This window comes from Microcaecilia unicolor, chromosome 5 (genome assembly GCF_901765095.1).
Source record: "Microcaecilia unicolor chromosome 5, aMicUni1.1, whole genome shotgun sequence".
Lineage (NCBI taxonomy): Eukaryota > Metazoa > Chordata > Amphibia > Gymnophiona > Siphonopidae > Microcaecilia > Microcaecilia unicolor.
The window spans coordinates 81915619-81933635 of NC_044035.1; the positions used below are offsets into that span (position 1 = coordinate 81915619).

General features: G+C 43.2%; 1 protein-coding gene across 1 annotated transcript in view; it reads right to left on the minus strand.

Moving 5' to 3' along the window:
- The window catches only part of HECTD2 (HECT domain E3 ubiquitin protein ligase 2), a 137203-nt gene that overhangs the window by 19376 nt on the left and 99810 nt on the right, over positions 1-18017 (minus strand). The window contains exons 16-18 of the mRNA XM_030204820.1: positions 16526-16600; positions 16254-16341; positions 2722-2828 (exon numbers count right to left, since the gene is read on the minus strand). Of these exons, the coding sequence (XP_030060680.1) occupies positions 2722-2828; positions 16254-16341; positions 16526-16600 (270 nt within the window). The remainder of the gene's footprint in view (positions 1-2721; positions 2829-16253; positions 16342-16525; positions 16601-18017) is intronic.

An 18017-nucleotide genomic window follows, 5' to 3' on the forward strand; every position in this document is an offset into this window, starting at 1 on the left:
TTTCCCACTCATGGCAGGCTCAATGCGGCAGGCAATGGAGGGTTAAGTGACTTGCCCAGAGTCACAAGGGGCTGCCTGTGCCGGGGAATCGAACTCAGTTCCTCAGGACCAAAGTCCACCACCCTAACCACTAGGCCACTCCTCCACTTTACAAGAAAAGCACAGGTGTGATGATCAAGCAGACAATATATATAGACCCTATACAGACTTTTATCCCCTTTGCTTTTGCAAGGATTTAATCTATTGCACACTAATTCTGCTACAAACTAAATTATCTTTTTGTTTAGGGAAAAGGAAATGGGACTTGATATACTGCCTTTCTGTGGTTTTTGCAACTACATTCAAAGTGTTTACATAGTATTTATAGGTACTTATTTGTACCTAGGGCAATAGGGTTAAGTGACTTGCCCAGAGTCACAAGGAGCTGCAGTGGGAATGAAACCCAGTTCCCCAGGGTCAAAGTCCACTGCATTAACCACTAGGCTACTCCTCTACTCTTTAGGAGTTAAATATAGCATTTTGAGTTTTCCTTTTTGAATTTACATATTATTTTAGGGCCCAATATTCAGCCTGCGGCAGTCAGCAATTTTTAAGCCACTGACAGTAGTGGGCTAAATTACTACTACAAATCATTTCTATAGCCTGGATAGTCAATTCTAGGCCATGTCCAGGCTCTGCCATTGAAAACCTGTTCACTGTAGTCACCCACACTGGACACTAGCCAATATTCAGGCTGATACCCAATTAGCTTAGTGGATAAAATTAGGACAGTCTCTTTGATAGAATTTGGGGCCCTTCTAAAAGGCATTATTCCCTAACATACATTAAGCATGTGAAAAAAGGCTTCAAAATGCATTAAAGGGTTTTGCAGTAATTTGCCAGTTTGTATGCACTAATCACTCATTATTTAGTTTTTTAAAAATATTTTTAGGAGGGGGCATCACCCAAACTGACACATTCAACCCCTCCCTGCAACAGAACTGATTTTTTATCAAATAGAGAGTAAGCACAACCAGCCTACCTTCCCCAAACCCCACCTCTAACACTGTACAACCCCACCTCCTGCCAGAGCCTTATTCTTTCCCCACCTTCCTGACCCACCTCTGTGACTTACCCAGGAGACAATACTGGTGTCAGTGGGGTCCCAGGCATCAGTGATCCCTTTTGCTGCTGCCTGGGTTAGTGCTGTCATTCAGAATGGAGCTGATGGCCCCTAGCGGAAGTCTTCAGTATTACTACTAGGAGACTTCCTTCCATATATGGAAATGTCTCTCCATATGTGGAAGGATGACCCCTATTGGTACCACCACAAGGTTGCTGCGAAGGGTCATAAGTACCATTTTGGATGATGGTGCTGATCTGGGCTGCAGCAAGGAGTCATTGCTCCCTGGTACACCACTAACACCAATGTGCCCTCTCCCAGGGAAGTTCTGGGTGAGGGTTGGGGTGGGGGGATTGTAAGGCTCTGGTCGTGGATGGGGTTGTACAGTTAAGGGGCAAGACTAGGGAAGGGAGTGGGAAGATTGTGCTGGATCCTCATTTGATCGGGGATCGGCCCTTTCTTGGAGGGAGGTTAGGTTGTATCGTGAGGGGGGGCGGTGTAAGTTTAGTGTCTGGGGAGGGATCAAGAGATGTCAGGGAGTCAGGTTGGAGTCAGGTATGGTTCAGGTGACGCATCGATGGTCAGGTCAGTGGCAGGGGAGAATCTGTGTTTGGGGGGGGGGGAGGCCCACATTGTAAGGTTCCAGTCAGCTGTCATTCTGACAGTTATCACCTGTGTGCCATGTGCATTAAATGCAGGCCAGACGTGGGGCACACCCCCTGTATTTTCCGTACAAGTTTTGCGCTTATGGCATGTTAATTTTTGCAGTAAACATGCGATAAGTGCAAAACTTACCACACTTTAGTAAAAGAGCCTCTTTGTTGTAATGGCAGACTACTAGAAAATGGTATGAGAATATGAAACATTTTGGTTGTTTTTGAACTGTTTTCTTTTGGGCTACAAAGCCTTCTCATCCCAAAACAACCCAACATAATTCTAGTAGTAAAAAAAAAACTCAGATGTTTTCAATAGGACTAGAATGAAAAGGTCTTAACATGACACCTACTGGGAAATCTGTACCTTAAATTTTCAGTTATGTATATCTCAGTGAATATTTGTCTAAAGACAGTTTTCTTTTAGCCTTCCTTTAACAACCTTGCCTGCCAAAAGCTAGCAAATTATTCTTTAATTTGATCTCATTGCTGGGAGGAAGCTTAGTTCAAGGTTTCATTAAAATTACATTATGCAAATTTTTCATCCTATTTTAAATCCAATTTAGTGAAAATGCTGAGAAGTGGGAGCCTCAAAAATATAATATGCAAATTCAGCACAAAAAATGTATCTAGATGGGTGAATTTCAGGCTGTTGAATTGATACCAAAGAAAATAAGACTGCAAACTTAACATTATTATTGCACAGCAATGTGTAACTGTGAAAATTGCTTTTATTCTAGTGACACTATTTTTGCAAATCATACTTTAGGTTAAACACATACACAAAGTTTAAACAAAATTGAAGATAGTTGAGTGGGAGTGATTTCTAAAATTGGTCCACTTGACATGGAATTAACTCAGCCCGGTTAAGTGCAACTGAATATTGATGAGCTGCCCGCTCAGCGACGTTTAAGCAGACAGGAACCAGCATGAGTTTTTCTATTATAAAACCACAAAATTGCTTACCATCAGTGCATTTGAAGCACATACACTATGAAATCCATAGTAGAATGCTGCAAACTGTTTATAGATGGATTTGTTGAGAAGAAAATCGACATAAAGTTGTATGTACTCTGGAAGAAAAACATTTGTTTTCTATTTATTGCCATGGAAGTTTCAAAGTAAAAGAAAAATGAAGCATATCTGCTAAATTGAACTGCTATATATCCAAATTATTTTCTTATAAAGAGCAACTTTCATACAAAAATATAGGTATAAATGATATTGTCTAAGGCATATAGAGGTCCTTTTACTAAGCTGCAGGAAAAAGGGCCCTGCAGTAATGGCAGGGGCTGTTTTTCCCATATACCAGGGCCCTTTTTACTGCAGCAGATAAAATCTTAACCATCCAAAGAGGGGCATTTTCAAACGGGGATGCCCATCTCTAAGGGCACCCATCTCTGAGGACGTCCCCGCAAAGGGGCAGGGCATCCTGTATTATCAAAAAAAGATGGGCGTCCATCTTTCATTTTGATAATACGGTCGGGGACGCCCAAATCTCAACATTTAGGTCAACCTAAGAGATGGTCCACCTAAATGTTGAGATGGTCGACCTTAGAGATGGGCGACCTCGGTTTTTGCCGATAATGGAAACTGAGGATGCCTATCTCAAAAAATGACCAAACTGCAAGCCATTTGGTCATAGGAGGAGCTAGCATTCATAGTGCACTGGTCCCCCTGACATGCCAGGACACCAACCGAGCACCCTAGGGGGCACAGCAGTGGACTTCACAAATTGCTCCCAGGTGCATAGCTCCCTTACCTTGGGTGCTGAGCTCCCCAAACCCCACTCCCCACAACTGTACACCACTACCATAGCCCTTAAATGGTGAAGAGGGGCACCTACATGTGGGTACAGTGGGTTTCGGGTGGGTTTTGGAGGGCTCATATTTACCACCACAAGTGTAACAGGTAGGGAGGGGATGGGCCTGGGTCTGCCTGCCTGAAGTGCACTGCACTCACTAAAAACTGCTCCAGAAACCTGCATACTGCTGTGATGGAGCTGGGTATGACATTTGAGGCTGGCATAGAGGCTGGCAAAAAATGTTTTTATATTTTTTTGGGGGGTGGGAGGGGGTTAGTGACCACTGGGGGAGTAAAGTGAGGTCATCCCCAATTCCCTCCGGTGGTCATCTGGTCAGTTCAGACACCTTTTCGAGGCTTGGTCGTGAAACAAATTGGACCAAGTAAAGTCGGCCAAATACTCATCAGGGTCGCCCTTCTTTTTTCCATTATTGGCCGAGGACACCCATCCCTTAAGCACGCCCCTGTCCCGCCTTCGGTACACAGCCGAAACGCTCCAGCTTTCAATTATGCCAATTTGGGCGACCCTGAGAGAAGGACGCCCATCTCCCAATTTGTGTCGGAAGATGGGCGTTCTTCTCTTTCGATTATGCCCCTGATAGACATCACCACCTGGCTACTGCTGTATCATTTTTTGTTCATTGGTTCAGACTCTTCTCACAAAATTTGCAAAAGTTGAGAAAAATAGTAAGCGGGCAATATTTAACTTGCAGTGGTTAGTGGTTATTTATTCCCAGATAGTCAGTGCCAGCCCCTGTCCAGTTACCAACAGGTCTGGGGTGGCTGCCTGGAGTTACCTGGATACTGCCAACAGTGGCTGTACCTGGATAACTACCTGGTTAGCTCAGGGCAGTCTTTTGCTGTCCTCAGTTAACCAGGTAGCTATCAGTGTACAGTGCAATCTGCTTAAGTGCAAGGGTCTGGGACCAAAGAAATACATGCAGTTAACCGGAGCGTGCTCTTAACCATAGTGACCCAAAGAAGCTTGAAATCTGATAAACACATGTATATTATACGTACAGTAAACAGTCTCCATTAACTGACGTTAGGCTTACTTAAAGTAATCAGTTATAGTCCTCTGTACACTACTGTGTCTGTGAGTTCCATAGACTGTCTGCTCCTGATTTGAGATAACCGCTGAAGAAGAGCATCTTCTACATCCTCAGCTTTTCCCACCTGTTTATGTTTCCTGTGTGGATTTGTATTGTTTTGCCAGTCTTCCAGAAGCTGATATTTCTGCTTCAAGATACGCGAAATTTGACTGGGATTGACCCCATATTCTTTAGCAATAGATGCTTGACTTTGTTTGTTTTCTAATTTTTTCAGAACTTCTATTCGTTCAGCTAATGTTAAAATCTTACAGTTGCGTGATGACAGCTCCATTGTACACTCTAACAACTTTCTTTCGCTAATTCTAACAAATTAACTCTCATTGGTTACCGCCTGTGGCAGGTAACCAATGAGAATTATGCGATAGAATTCAAATTTATCGCTCCTTTGTCACGTGCAAATTGGCTTCCATATTCCAAGTGTGCACTTATGTGGATTCTTTCATGCAGAGGGGCGGACTTAAACCAATGCATATAAGCGAATCTTGCACTTATCACTGGTGCGCTAAACCGAAGTTTGTCCCCATGGAAATTTATGGCGCCAAAAAGGGTACTGAAGTATGGCATGTAGTTAAACGGAGCATGCGCTTATCCGATGTGCACTTAGAGTGCACTGTATCTCCACTGAATGTCGATGGCCCAAATGACTCCAGGCTCCACCCGCAGACCACTTCGGCACTAACCAGAAAGTGCTGCAGCAGACCCAGAATATATTTAGCAGCACTCTCTGATTAAGTGCTGGTGAATATCCGCTCCTGGCCTGGTCAGCATGATTTAACCAGGCAGGAGCCTCTTATTTATTTTATTTTGGTATACTTGACATCAGTGGCGTAGCCAAGGGTGGGCTTGGGTGGGCCCAGGCCCACCCACTTTGGGTTCAGGCCCACCCAGTAGCAGCATACCTATGATGTGGCTGGCAGGGATCCCCAAGCCCCACCAGCCGAAAACTCCCAACAAGTGTCCCTCCTGCATACCTTGTAAGTAGCAGATCTTCACCTGCAGTGAGCAGTGACATACATACTGCTCGCACCGGCCCCACAGCCTTCCTGCTGATGTATTTCTGCCTAGGTGGAAATATGAAGCTGCATCAGAGGGAAGGGTGTGGGGCCAACATGAGCAGTGTATATTAGTTGCTGCTCGCTGCTGGTGAAAATCTTTTATTTAAAAGGTATACGGGAGAGGGGGGATGTTTGAGAGACCATATGGCATGCAGGCGAGAGGAGAGACCAAATCACCCGTGGGACGGGGCGAGGTTCTTCTGCCCACCCCACCCAAAATTGGGTGTCTGGCTACGCCCCTGCTTGACATACTGTCAAAGGCCTACACATAGGCATCTAGACGGTTAACACACAACTAAAGGTATTTAAGAGAAGGAAGAAAAGGACAAGGGAGGAAGGGAGAAAAATAACATGGTTAGTTAAATTTAGGAAAGGCGGATGAAAACAGATTTGTTTTTAAAGCTTGTTTAAATGCTGCAAGTGTTGGTTGATTCCTGATGTTGAGAGGTAAGTCGTTCTATAATTTAGGGCCAAGGTATCTGAAAGTAGAGTCACAGGAGATGTTAAGACAAAGACCGTGAAGGTGGGGGAAGGGCCAGGAGATTGTTATCAGAAGAGCTAGGACAATGGAGGAGGGAGTAAGGGATAAGAAGTTTGAGGTAAACAGGGGCAGGGGAGACTGAGATTTATATCTGATTATTTAGATCTTTTCTGATTTGATTTTAATGGATTTGTTTTCATTACTGTAAACCGCTGTGATCTTTCTTTGTGCACAGCCTAGCAGTATAGCAAATGTAATAAACTAACTGCACCAGCAGAAGGATTTTATATTCGATTTGGGCAGTAACCTATAGTGGTCCGGGGGGGGGGGGGTGACAAGATCAAAGCGGTGTGCTTTGTGTAGGAGCTTGACAGCGATTCATTATACAAGCTGTAGGCATTTAAAGGAGTGCAGGGGGAGATGAGCGTACAGGGAGTTGCAATAATCAAGATGTGATATAACAAGAGTAAGAATGAGAGGGCACAAGAGCGATGCAGGAAGGAAAGAATGAACAGAGCAAATATGGTGACACGCAAAGAACAGGGAATGGAGGATGTTATCTGTTTGGGTCTTGAAAGCGGTTAAAAACCATGCTGAATGACCCCTAAGCTTTATGACCTAAGACGTATGTACAATACAATAGGAGAATTTCTATTCCACTACTTGCCTTTGGGCTTAGGGCAGATTACAAAAGAATTTTGAGAATAGGGACCATAACATCCCTGATTACAGTTTGAATTTAATATGAATTACAAAGAAATTTGAAAAAGAGAGAACATACCATCTCTAATTACTCAATAATAAAATCAGATTTACCCACTTCATGCCAGACATCCTATATAATAATTCTCACCTCCAACGTTCTGAGGCTGCCTGGAACCATGACTTCCCTGGAGGTGGTCTGCTTCATGGAGTAGATAAAACTGACGTCACCAGTCCGACGCACAGCAACCAACCGCGACTCAGCCAACAGCAAACAGCGACCCAGGCAGGGGGAGGAGTAGGGAAATATGCAGAGCGTGTTTCCCTACTCCTCCCCCCGTGCCTAGGAATCGCCCGACACTGGCTGCCAACCACCCGCAAACACTAACCAGCCTCAAAAAAACGCCGCCGCCCTCCCTCTCCAAGTCCGGATTTGGACTGTCGGAGAGGACGAAGAGGGAGGGCGGCGAGACAGCGAGTGTCCAATGTGGAGGCGGAGGCTGATGGCTTCAGGGCGGGGGTCGGGGTCCACTGGGTACTGGGAAGAGGGGGGGAGGGAAAGAGCAGCGGGTCCAAATCCAGCGCAGCCATCATCCCCGTTAAATAAAAACAAAGCAAGCACACCTATGAGATGCTGCAGGAGGTTTCATAGACAGGAGTGGAAGTGAGCAAAATTGTTGTTCCATCAAACAAGTCTAAAGCTGTTTCAAATGGATAGCAACTGGGAGGGAGGGAGGGAGGAAGGGAGGGGGGACCCTTCAACTGGGAAGGAGGGGGGGGAGTGGGGACCCTGGCACATACTCTCATTCTCACACATACACTCAGTCTCACTCTCTCTGTCACACACACACTCGTACATTCACTCTCTCTCACACAGTCACTCTCACACACACTCTCTCAAACATACACACTCCGAGGAAAACCTTTCTAGCGCCCGTTTCCTTTAAAACAGAAACAGGCCTTTCTTACTAGTTTAATATATTTTCTAAAAAGATATGATTTCAAAAGCTTCCTAAATCTAAGATAAGGTTCTGTCCTCAGTGTAGAGGGTAAGGGGTTCCAGCATTTAGCTGCTTGGTAAGGGCAAATGTTTTTACACATCTTGTATACAGATGGAAAAAAGTAGCAAATTGTTCAGAGATTGTTGAGTCTTAGGTAATGCTATCATAGGGAGGTAACTCAGGGCCAAACCATAAATTAACTGTGAACAATATAGTACGTAACTGAAATTTATAACGAGCACAAACAGGAAATCAGTGAAGTTTACATAAGAAAGGAGTAATTCTTTATTAATGGTTCAGACCAAAAACCATTCTAGCCATGGCATTTTGTAATAATTGTAAATGATCAAAGAATTTTTCAGCACAACCGACATAATAGATTACAATAATCAATGGAAGCTTGAACATAGCATCAAATGATCAAGCTGAAACAACACTTGACCCAATTTAATTTCTTTAATTTATAAAAAAAACACAATGAATCATATTAGTTAGTTGGACTTTTCATTGACAGACATGTGTTTAGCATAATTCCTAAAATTTGAAGAGATGATTCTAGATTGGTGTGTTCTCCATAGAAGGTGATTTCAGAAGGGGGAAGTAGAATTGAAGGAGGGTCAAACCATATCATTTTAGTTTTTAACATATTGAGTTTTAGTCTTGCTGTACTTGCCCACTCTTCCACCAGAGAAAAATAATCCTGTATCAGCAATGTTTTACATTGAGAGGAATCAAGAGTAACCAATATTGTACTATCATCAGCATATCCTATATAATAATTCTCACCTCCAACGTTCTGAGGCTGCCTGGAACCGTGGCTTCTTCGGAGGTTGTCTGCTTCATGGAGTAGATAAAACTGATGTCACCAGTCCGACGCACAGCAACCAACTGCGACCCAGCCAACAGCAAACAGCGTCCCTACTCCTCCCCCTGCCTACATCACCAGCCCGATGCCAAGCAACACACCACGACCCAGCCAGCAGCAAACAGTGGCCCAGGTCCCATGCCTAGGAATCGCTCAACACTGGCTGCCAACCTCCCGAACCACCCGCGAACACTAACCGGCCTCAAAAAACGCCGCCGCCCTCCCTCTCCAAGTCCGGATTCGGACTGTCGGAGAAGACGACGAGGGAGGGCGGCGAGACGGTGAGTGTCCAATGTGGAGGAGGCGGCTGACAGCTCAGGGTGGGGGTCGGGGTCCACTGGTGACTGGGAAGAGGGGGGAGGGAATGAGCAGCGGGTCCGAATCCAGCGCAGCTGCCATCCCCGTTAAATAAAAACAAAGCAAGCACACCTATGAGATGCTGCAGGACGTTTCATAGACAGGAGTGGAAGTGAGTAAAGCAACTCTACGGTAAGCAAGGAAGCCCGTTGGTTAATCTCTGTATCCACTCCCCTACGCAGCCGTCATTGGTATACACTCAAAAACAAGCACACCTAGGAGCTGCTGCTTCACATTATCGTTTTTAAATTGTTGTTCCATCTGAAACAAGTCTAAAGCTGTTTCAAATGGATAGCAACTGGGAGGGAGGGAGGGGGGAACCCTGCAACTGGGAAAAAGGTAGGGAGGTAGGGACCCCCTGCAACTGGGAGACAGACCGGGGGGGGGGTGACAACCCTGGAACTGGGAGGGAGGGGGGACCCTAGCACATACTCTCATTCTCACACACACACTCACACCCAGTCTCACTCTCTCTCTGTCACACACACACACTCACACATTCACTCTCTCTCACATAGTCACTCTCACACACACTCTCTCAAACATACACACTCCGAGGAAAACCTTGCTAGCGCCCGTTTCCTTTAAAACAGAAACGGGCCTTTCTTACTAGTGTGTAATAATATACACCCTTTTGTTCTAGTGAATGACCAAAAGTCACCATGACTAGATTAAAACATATCAGTGAAAGCAGAGACCCCTGTGGGACTCCACATGCCATTAAGCAGCTACCTGATACGGTATTTGCCCATTTCACGGAATAGGACCAAAGAGAAAACTTCTAAACCAATTATGGACTTTTCCAGATATGCCTGTAAAATCTAGAAGATAGAGTAATGAGTCATGATATATCAAGTCAAATGCAGAGGACAGAGCAAATTGTAACAAAAGCAGTTCATTACCATGTACCACAGAGGATGTTAACATCTCAAGATCAGTTACTGTTGCAAGTACCAGCACTATATGGTATTAAATATATGTCTACATGAAATTTAGCATTTTGTTATTATGGATCTGAATTATAGAATGTTTTACCTTTGTATGGATGTATAGAACAGGAACATTTATGTTTCTGAAAAAGTGAAATCTTGTTTTTTTTACTCAAATGTTTATATGAAATTGAGTCTCTTTAGGATAATATTTGCTGTTTTGATGTATATATATTTATTCCTTGTTCAAGATTGTAATTTGTATGTATTTACTGTTGATTATATTTTATGCATACAGTATAATCAGCCTAGATATGAAAATACTGGGTGGATAAGCAAATACATATAAATGACAATTAATAAACGCATAAATAAAGACAACGGAGGGTTACTGTGTTTTCTAGTACTTCTTGGAGATGCAAGTACTGATTCACTATGGGGACAGAGGTGCTGACCAGCAACCCAAAATTGTCAAACAGAGAAAGAGTGATAATGGGAATCATAAATTTGGCAACAAAGGGGTCAGAGGTGATGAGCATTTTTTTTTTTTAAATGCTGTCGCCCACAAAGATTGGGATTTGGGGTGGGTTTTCATTTGAGCTTTTGGGACCGTGTAACCTGATGAGGTGAACCAGACTGTGCCATGGCCCTACACTTGTTTACACTAGGTACGTGCTATATACACTGTCTTGGGTGAATCTCTTCATATAGGCAGTTAATAAATCCCAATAAATAAATAGTATAAATACACTGTAGTAGTATGAAGGGCAATTCAATAAAGGGTGCTCACATGAGCGCATGCATAAATGGTGGCATTCAAATGTATTCAATAAAGAGAAAACAAACAGGAGCACCTTTTACAGAATAGGTGTGACTACTGTAGCACATGTAAATACTCAAATGCAGTGGGTCATCCAGTGATCAGCATGTGCTATGCACATTGGAGACACTCACAAAATGGCCACACTCAGATGAATACAAAAACTTTGGTGCTGCAGACACCCTCCTCATGGACAGGCTATTCTTGCCTAGGAGCACAAATTATTCCTTGTGCCTGGCCAGAGGAGATGAAGAGGGCCTGGGAGAGGCTGCAATCAAAGTTTAGCAAGCATCATGCCCCAGAACAGAAGTGCCAACAGAGGGGCAAAGCTGGAAAGAGAGGATTAAATTGGAACATGTCTGAAAGTGTATCCATGCATAAAATTTGTACAAATAGATTTGACTGGCAGATGGGGCAGAGATATATAACTTGCACTTACAGCAGGATTGGATTGGGGCTAGGAAAAGGACAGAGAGAGGATGTCACATGTGTTTGGGTATGTGGGATGGGATATGAGCTTGTGGTCAGGGCATATATGACCAAGCAGCACTCCAATTCTCCACATGCAGTCACTGTATACACAGTACGTGCCACACACTAATAGCACATGTAGCCCTAAGCAAAGGAGGAGAGCAAGGACCCAGGAAGCAGAGCTCAGATGTCTGCAATCTGCCTGATTCATTAGGCAGCACTATACCCAGTCACCCCTCCAAACAAACAAGCAATAAGCAATAAAACACAGGTCTAGTACCACACAGCCCTGACCAGCAAAGGAGAGGATGAGGAGGAAGAGGTGTCACTATTCTAGAGATACAGCAAGAATAGATGGGGGGGGGGAGCACATATGCTCACAAGAGCAACACACTTGCAGGGCTGTGTATCACATGTTCCATGTAGGACATGGTTGTAACCCCCCAAGTAATACCAAAGTATCCTCTGCCCCCACCTGTCATGTAAGCGATGTACATACAGCCATAGCACAACACACTGAGAAAGATGGACCAGGAGATGAAAGATGGAGGAATGTAGCAGGATTGGTTGTCAAGTTTGGATAACATGTGTTTACCAATGGCTGCCCCCATCCTGTTTGGGCCAAAAGAAAGAAAAAAGCTGGGTGGACTGTCTATAAGCTTTTGTCTATACAGGTAGAAGGCTAAGGCTCACTTGCAGCCCAAGGTGCGCAATGTGCTTTCACCGGGGTGGGCATAGGTTTTTGGGAAGAATGTTGGTAGGATGATTGACCAATTAAGATGGAAGTCCGACATCACCTTAGGATGTGTGCAGAGAACTACTCTGTTATGATGAAATCTGGTATAAGGTGGTTCAGCAACTAGGGCCTGAAGCTCACTTGATTCTGGGAGCTGAAGTGATGGCCACTAAAAATAGGTCAGGTACTTCAGCTTTACTCTCGTTAAGTCTGTGAAAAGCTTCTCCCGTGCTGGGGATTTGATTGGGATTTCATATCTTTCTGCTGCCTAGGGTAGGACTGAGAGCTCTGGGCCAACTGGAAAGGGTAGGAAGTAGGAGGATCCCTATCCCTTTGAGAGTAGAAGGGCCTTCTCAGACTTGCACCTGAATAACTCCTGGAGGACGAGTTTATAGCAGGAGTCGGCCAAGATAGCAACTTTATGGTGTCAGCATGTTTCTTGAAGAGCTCAGTGATTTCCTCCATCTTGTCATCAAAAAGATTACACCTTGGCAGGTACTTCCACTAGCTACTGCTGAACAGCTGGTTGTAGATTAGAAGCATGTAGCCAGGATTCTTTGCATTCTTATATCCATGGTGGAGGCCCTGTATGCTATGTTGAAAGTATCGTATGTTGGCCACGCCATGTGCTTTCGGCACTCCTGCTGCTTAGCTACTAACTGATGGAGTTCTGCAGCCTTTTCAGTTGGTAGAGTGTCTGCAAAGTCTGCCACACTGTTCAAAGACTTCAAGTACAAACTCATGAAGAGCTGGTATAAATCCAAAGTCCAAGCATCCCTCTCCATGGGCACTGAGGGAGAATTGAAGTTCTTGGTTCTTTTGAGAGCAGAATCAACAGCCGTAGTGTGGCAGCTGAAGCTTCTCAAATCCAGGAGCCTTTTGGACTCCTGTACATAGACTTGACATTCTTATGATTAGGCTCTACAGAGAGAGTCTCCCACTGTCCGATCTTAACAGTTGTAAGGATGTTGTGAATGGGCACCATCACAGCTTTCTTAGGAAGAGCATCAAAGTTAAAGAAATTCAACCTTTCTGCCGTGGGCTCATCCTCAACCTGCATCTTAAATGGGATGACCTGAGTCATCTTCCTATTAAAACTGGTAAAGGAGAATTCCTGGGAGGGGGTGAGAGTCTGTCTCCCTTTTATGTGGTGGGGAGGAATATCAGGGAAGATCCAGAAATCCTGCCTCCAAGAGAACCTTCTTGCTCTTCCTCAGAAGCTGAGCAGTGGTCCAAATCAGACTCAGGATAATAGTGCTCTGTCTGTGTTCTCACTTGCCTTAGGTGACTAGACACATGGTAAGACTCTGTTTGAGAGTGTTGAATAATGGTATGGGACCTGGACTTTGAGGAAGCTTCCCCTGAGGGACTGGACACCAAGACTGTCTCAGCCGGTACTGACCTAACAACCCTTCAGGCACTTCAGGCATTGGTGTCAATGGAGAGTCAAAAGTGAGAAAATGGGCCTCTAGAATTAACTGGACTGACATCAACAAGTCCAATGCTGACACCCTTGATGCCACGGAATTGCACCAGCCTAGAAGTTACCCCAGCTCCTCCTGGAGCACGGTCTGCAACCGCTCCTTGGAAACAGACTTCAGTAAAGGCGGGGGCTCAGTCAAAGTGGTCAGGTCCATGGAAGGTATCAGGGCTGAATCAAAAAACTGACCCTGGCCTGAAGGAGGCTGATGTGCCTGCACTGAATTCTTGGAGGGAGAGCCACCCTCACAGCAGGAGTGCTTCTTGGATACCGGCAATGCCGATGGCCCACAGATTCTGGCAGTGTGCTTTGAATGGGACCAATGTTGGTGCTTCATGACTTTAGTAGCACTGGATGAGTGCATTGCAGTTTTTTGGTAGACTACTAGAGTACAAGGCCATTCTCCTTTTTGGTAACCTCCAAATATTTACCCATGCAAGTTTTAGAGGATCCCTGAAGAAGGCTTGTGCACTGAAACACGGCCCACGTTTGGTCTGATTTCTTCAGTTACATTGAGGTTTATCCAATTATGAATAAACAGATGTAATGGTACTCCATTATTTGTCAGAGTGGGATATAGGCCTGGGTCCCCTTCTCTACAGTCCATTGCACCAACCACTAGACTCCAGGGATCTGCTCTAATAGGAGTGGCCATCATATCCGAGGCTGTCTTTGAGCCTGGTATGTACTGTCACTGTCACATCTTAGGGGGCTAGAAGGGTGTCATTGACCACTGGGGGAGTATGGGGGTTATATTTTAATCCCTCCAGTGGTCGTCATTTAGGGCACATTTTGGTCACTTAGTCATGATTGAAACAGGTCTAGCCAAAAAGTCTTAATTTTGGCCCTAGCCCTTTCATTTGGTTCCATTATTACAGAAAAATGTCTATCTTTTGGTGCTGTCCATGTCCCACCCACAACATGCCCCCAACACAGTGCCTTGAAATTTGTATAAACTGTGGAGCAAAACTACTAAAATTGGGGTGTCAAAAAGCATAACTTGAATATTTTTGAGAGAAAAACATATTTCTGCACCTTATAACTTTTTTGAACTTTTTTGTTTTGAAAATGAGCCCCATAGAGTATATTGGGAATTTATTTCACTAATCTTCACATTTTAATGTATTTTGAATTGTATTTTTCAGACAGGAAAATATGAAAAATGTATAGCAATATGAAGACTTTAACAAGGCACTGTACATTTATGCATTGCAAAATAAATGGCCTTCTACAGCAACAAAATCTGGAAGGAAATTTTTGAAAGCAGCAGTCAACCATCCATATTGTTTTTATAACCTTACGAACTATACTGAGGTGTGAGTGTAACTGATTGGAACTTTAACTCAATTTTTGTTCTGTTAAATATTAATTGTTAATATGTATTTCTAGTAGGTACCAGGATATACTTTAAAATACCAATATCTTCTCTCACGTTTTTAGTCAGATGTCCTAAACTGAGGAATTTGAGGTAGGAATGGTCAAGGTAGGGACAATAATGAGGGGGGGGGGGGTCAAATTTCAGGATAATACATCAGCAGGGAAGACCTGTTGGTCAGACAAACTGCAGTTATATAGAATCTGAAGGGATAAGAACCCCTGCCACTATACAGAGGTTGTCCATACTATGCCTGCAAAGCCACCTTTCCAGATCACAAATGCAGTACTTTTCTGCCTAAAGAAAGCAAAAACTGACTATGCTTCAAAGATGTCCAAGGCATGCACTTCTGAAAGAAGCCTGTTATAATTGATGAAATGGCAATCCAGCTGATGTAAGACATTTTGGTCAGGTTGACCAACCAGACTACTTGGGGCCAAAGTTCCAGGAAAGGCATCTGGAATATTGGCAAAAGACATTCTTGTGGGTTTTCAAGCCATAACATACAGGGTATAGGCAATCACATATCATAAAGTGATCTGATCAGCAGGGACAGTACTGGTTCCAAAAATAGTATAAAAGGACTATTATCTCATCTCATGATCTTATCATCTGAGCTCTTTTGTGTCAACATCACATCGACCAGCACGTAATGGAATACCTTACAGCCATTCCTCAGGGGAAAGAGACTCACTTAGCTGTCCAGGTTGTATAAGACAAACTCTGTAATTGCTTTCCTTTGGGGAATGAACTGAGGGCACACACAACTATGTCAGGGTCTGTGTGTTCAATCCGATTTCTAACAGTGGTCATTTTACGCATTTATAGAGCTGCAATTCTAAGCTTATGCTGCTGCAGTTTGTACATTTATACATGTCACTTATTTCTGGAATATTTCTGTCTTTATGCTTGTAAATAGTCATTTGCTATTATGATATTCATGTAAATAAATTCTTTGCTCTTATTATAGTTACTTGTGCTTATCATCTATCAGTACATATTCAGAGGGTAAACACAGAACGTTATTGGGATGTGGCATTTATTTTCAGAGAGCATAGCATAGCATTACATTCACCTTATTCATGTCATCCCACTATACCTGTGGTGAATTACTGACATACCCTCATTACTATAAATCCACTGTGCGGACTGTTGTGCAGACTGCTATGGAATTTAGGAGAATTGATGGTAAACAAAATAGTTAAAAGTTTTGTAGTTTTACTCCTTAATCCAATTTACTATGTCAATTAGCATTCAGTTTCAATAAATGTATATGCAGGCAAAGATATGTTTACACACTCTTCAAATTACCTTTTCTGTTTTGATTGGTAACTGGAATTTTATCACCATTTGGCTTCAAATTATATGACTTGATGACTCCAAATTCTTCCTGAAAAACCTGGTAAGAGAACACTGTTTATCATTCACTTGAAAATATTTTACTATAAAAGATTGGTGTTATCATTGAGTTTGCAAACTGTTCAGAAGCAATGAAATATTTTGTCAACAGGGCCTATCGGGAACTTACCATGGAAAACTGTGAGAATATTCAAAAATAGTTAGCAATGTATAAATGTACCTACCTGAAAAGATGAATAAAAATCTTCTTCCACATTACCTTCATAGGATAAAAGTTCACTTAATCCATGTGCCAGCTCCTGAAAAGAAAAAAAAAGTTCTCTTTACTCTATAAAATTTCAATCACAGAGCATCACATTACCTGCATCCCTTAATTACTAGAGGACCATTTTACTAAGCTGTGTTAAGCAGCTACTGCAGCTTTTACTGAGTAGTAAATGTTAGCATAGACAAACCAAAAGGAGGGGGCAGCCAAGAAAGTTAGCAAAGACCATGCTAATGGCTACTGCGCATTAAAAGCAGAAAACAAAGCAGTGGAGAAGCCAGTTGGCTCAACCAAATTTTATTATAAATAAAATGCACAAAGGGTGTTTATATGTCCAGACTTTAACAAATGTCCATCAGACCATGTTTCAGCGTATAGTCACAGCATCAGGAGTAATTATGCCTTTGTCAATGAGTCAGACTACACATACTGTACACTTACATCCACCTACAAGTGAACACAAACAAACCACACATATAAAACAAAAAAAAAACTAATTTGGGAGCCTTTTATCAGTCATTGTTCCTTTTAAGATATGGGGTATGGGTAGGGGAGTACCTTTTAACAATAAAAAAAAATAGAAGTTTCTTTTCAGGTGTATTTGTCTACTTATAAGAGATTTTCATCTTGTTCATTTTTCATGATGTTCTGTGTACCTGGATTGTGATATTACAGGGATATCCTGTCATATTTGTTTATGATGCTGTATTTCTCAGCGTTTCTGTTTTTGGAAATTCTCTTATTATTCAATAAATACTTCTTTAAATTTCAAAACATAAAAAAAACTGAGCTTGAGAACTTTTACAATATAAATAGTTAGAGTTCCTTTTACTAATGTGTGCTAAATAATAAGACACCCAATCCTCTGGGAACATGGAGTGGTTTACTCTTTTATGCAAGCAAGAATATTAAACCTCCCACTAAAAACATAAAGCTCATTTCATGCTCTGAGATATAATTATATGTAACAAGATTTACTCTGGTCGATATTCAGCCAGTGGAAGCCACCAATATTCAGTGCTGGGTCATGACTGGGCGCCGGCATTGAACATTAGGGACTAAATGTGTGCAGACAGGCTGCTGGACCTTAAGCGGCTCAGCCAATATTCAGTCGGAGCCCACATAAGACAGTTATGTGGGCCCCAGCTGAATATTGGCTGGGACCTGCAGTAATTGTTTTTAAAGTCTCCCCCCCTCCCAATCTCCTTATGAAGCCCCCTCCTTCCCTCCCCCCAGCACACCACAATGAATAAGATGCCTCCCACCTCCCCGGAGGTCCAACTCCCCCATGGTATAGGTAGGGCTCCCCCCCTCCCCCCGGGTCTAATTTATGTCTTTAGTGGTCTGTGGGGTTGTTGGAGGCAGGAGTGAAGGCCACTTGCTCCTGCCCCTTCTGGCCACTAAAAGAAAATGGCTGCCCCTTAAATCACAGGCATATTTTCAAAGCACTT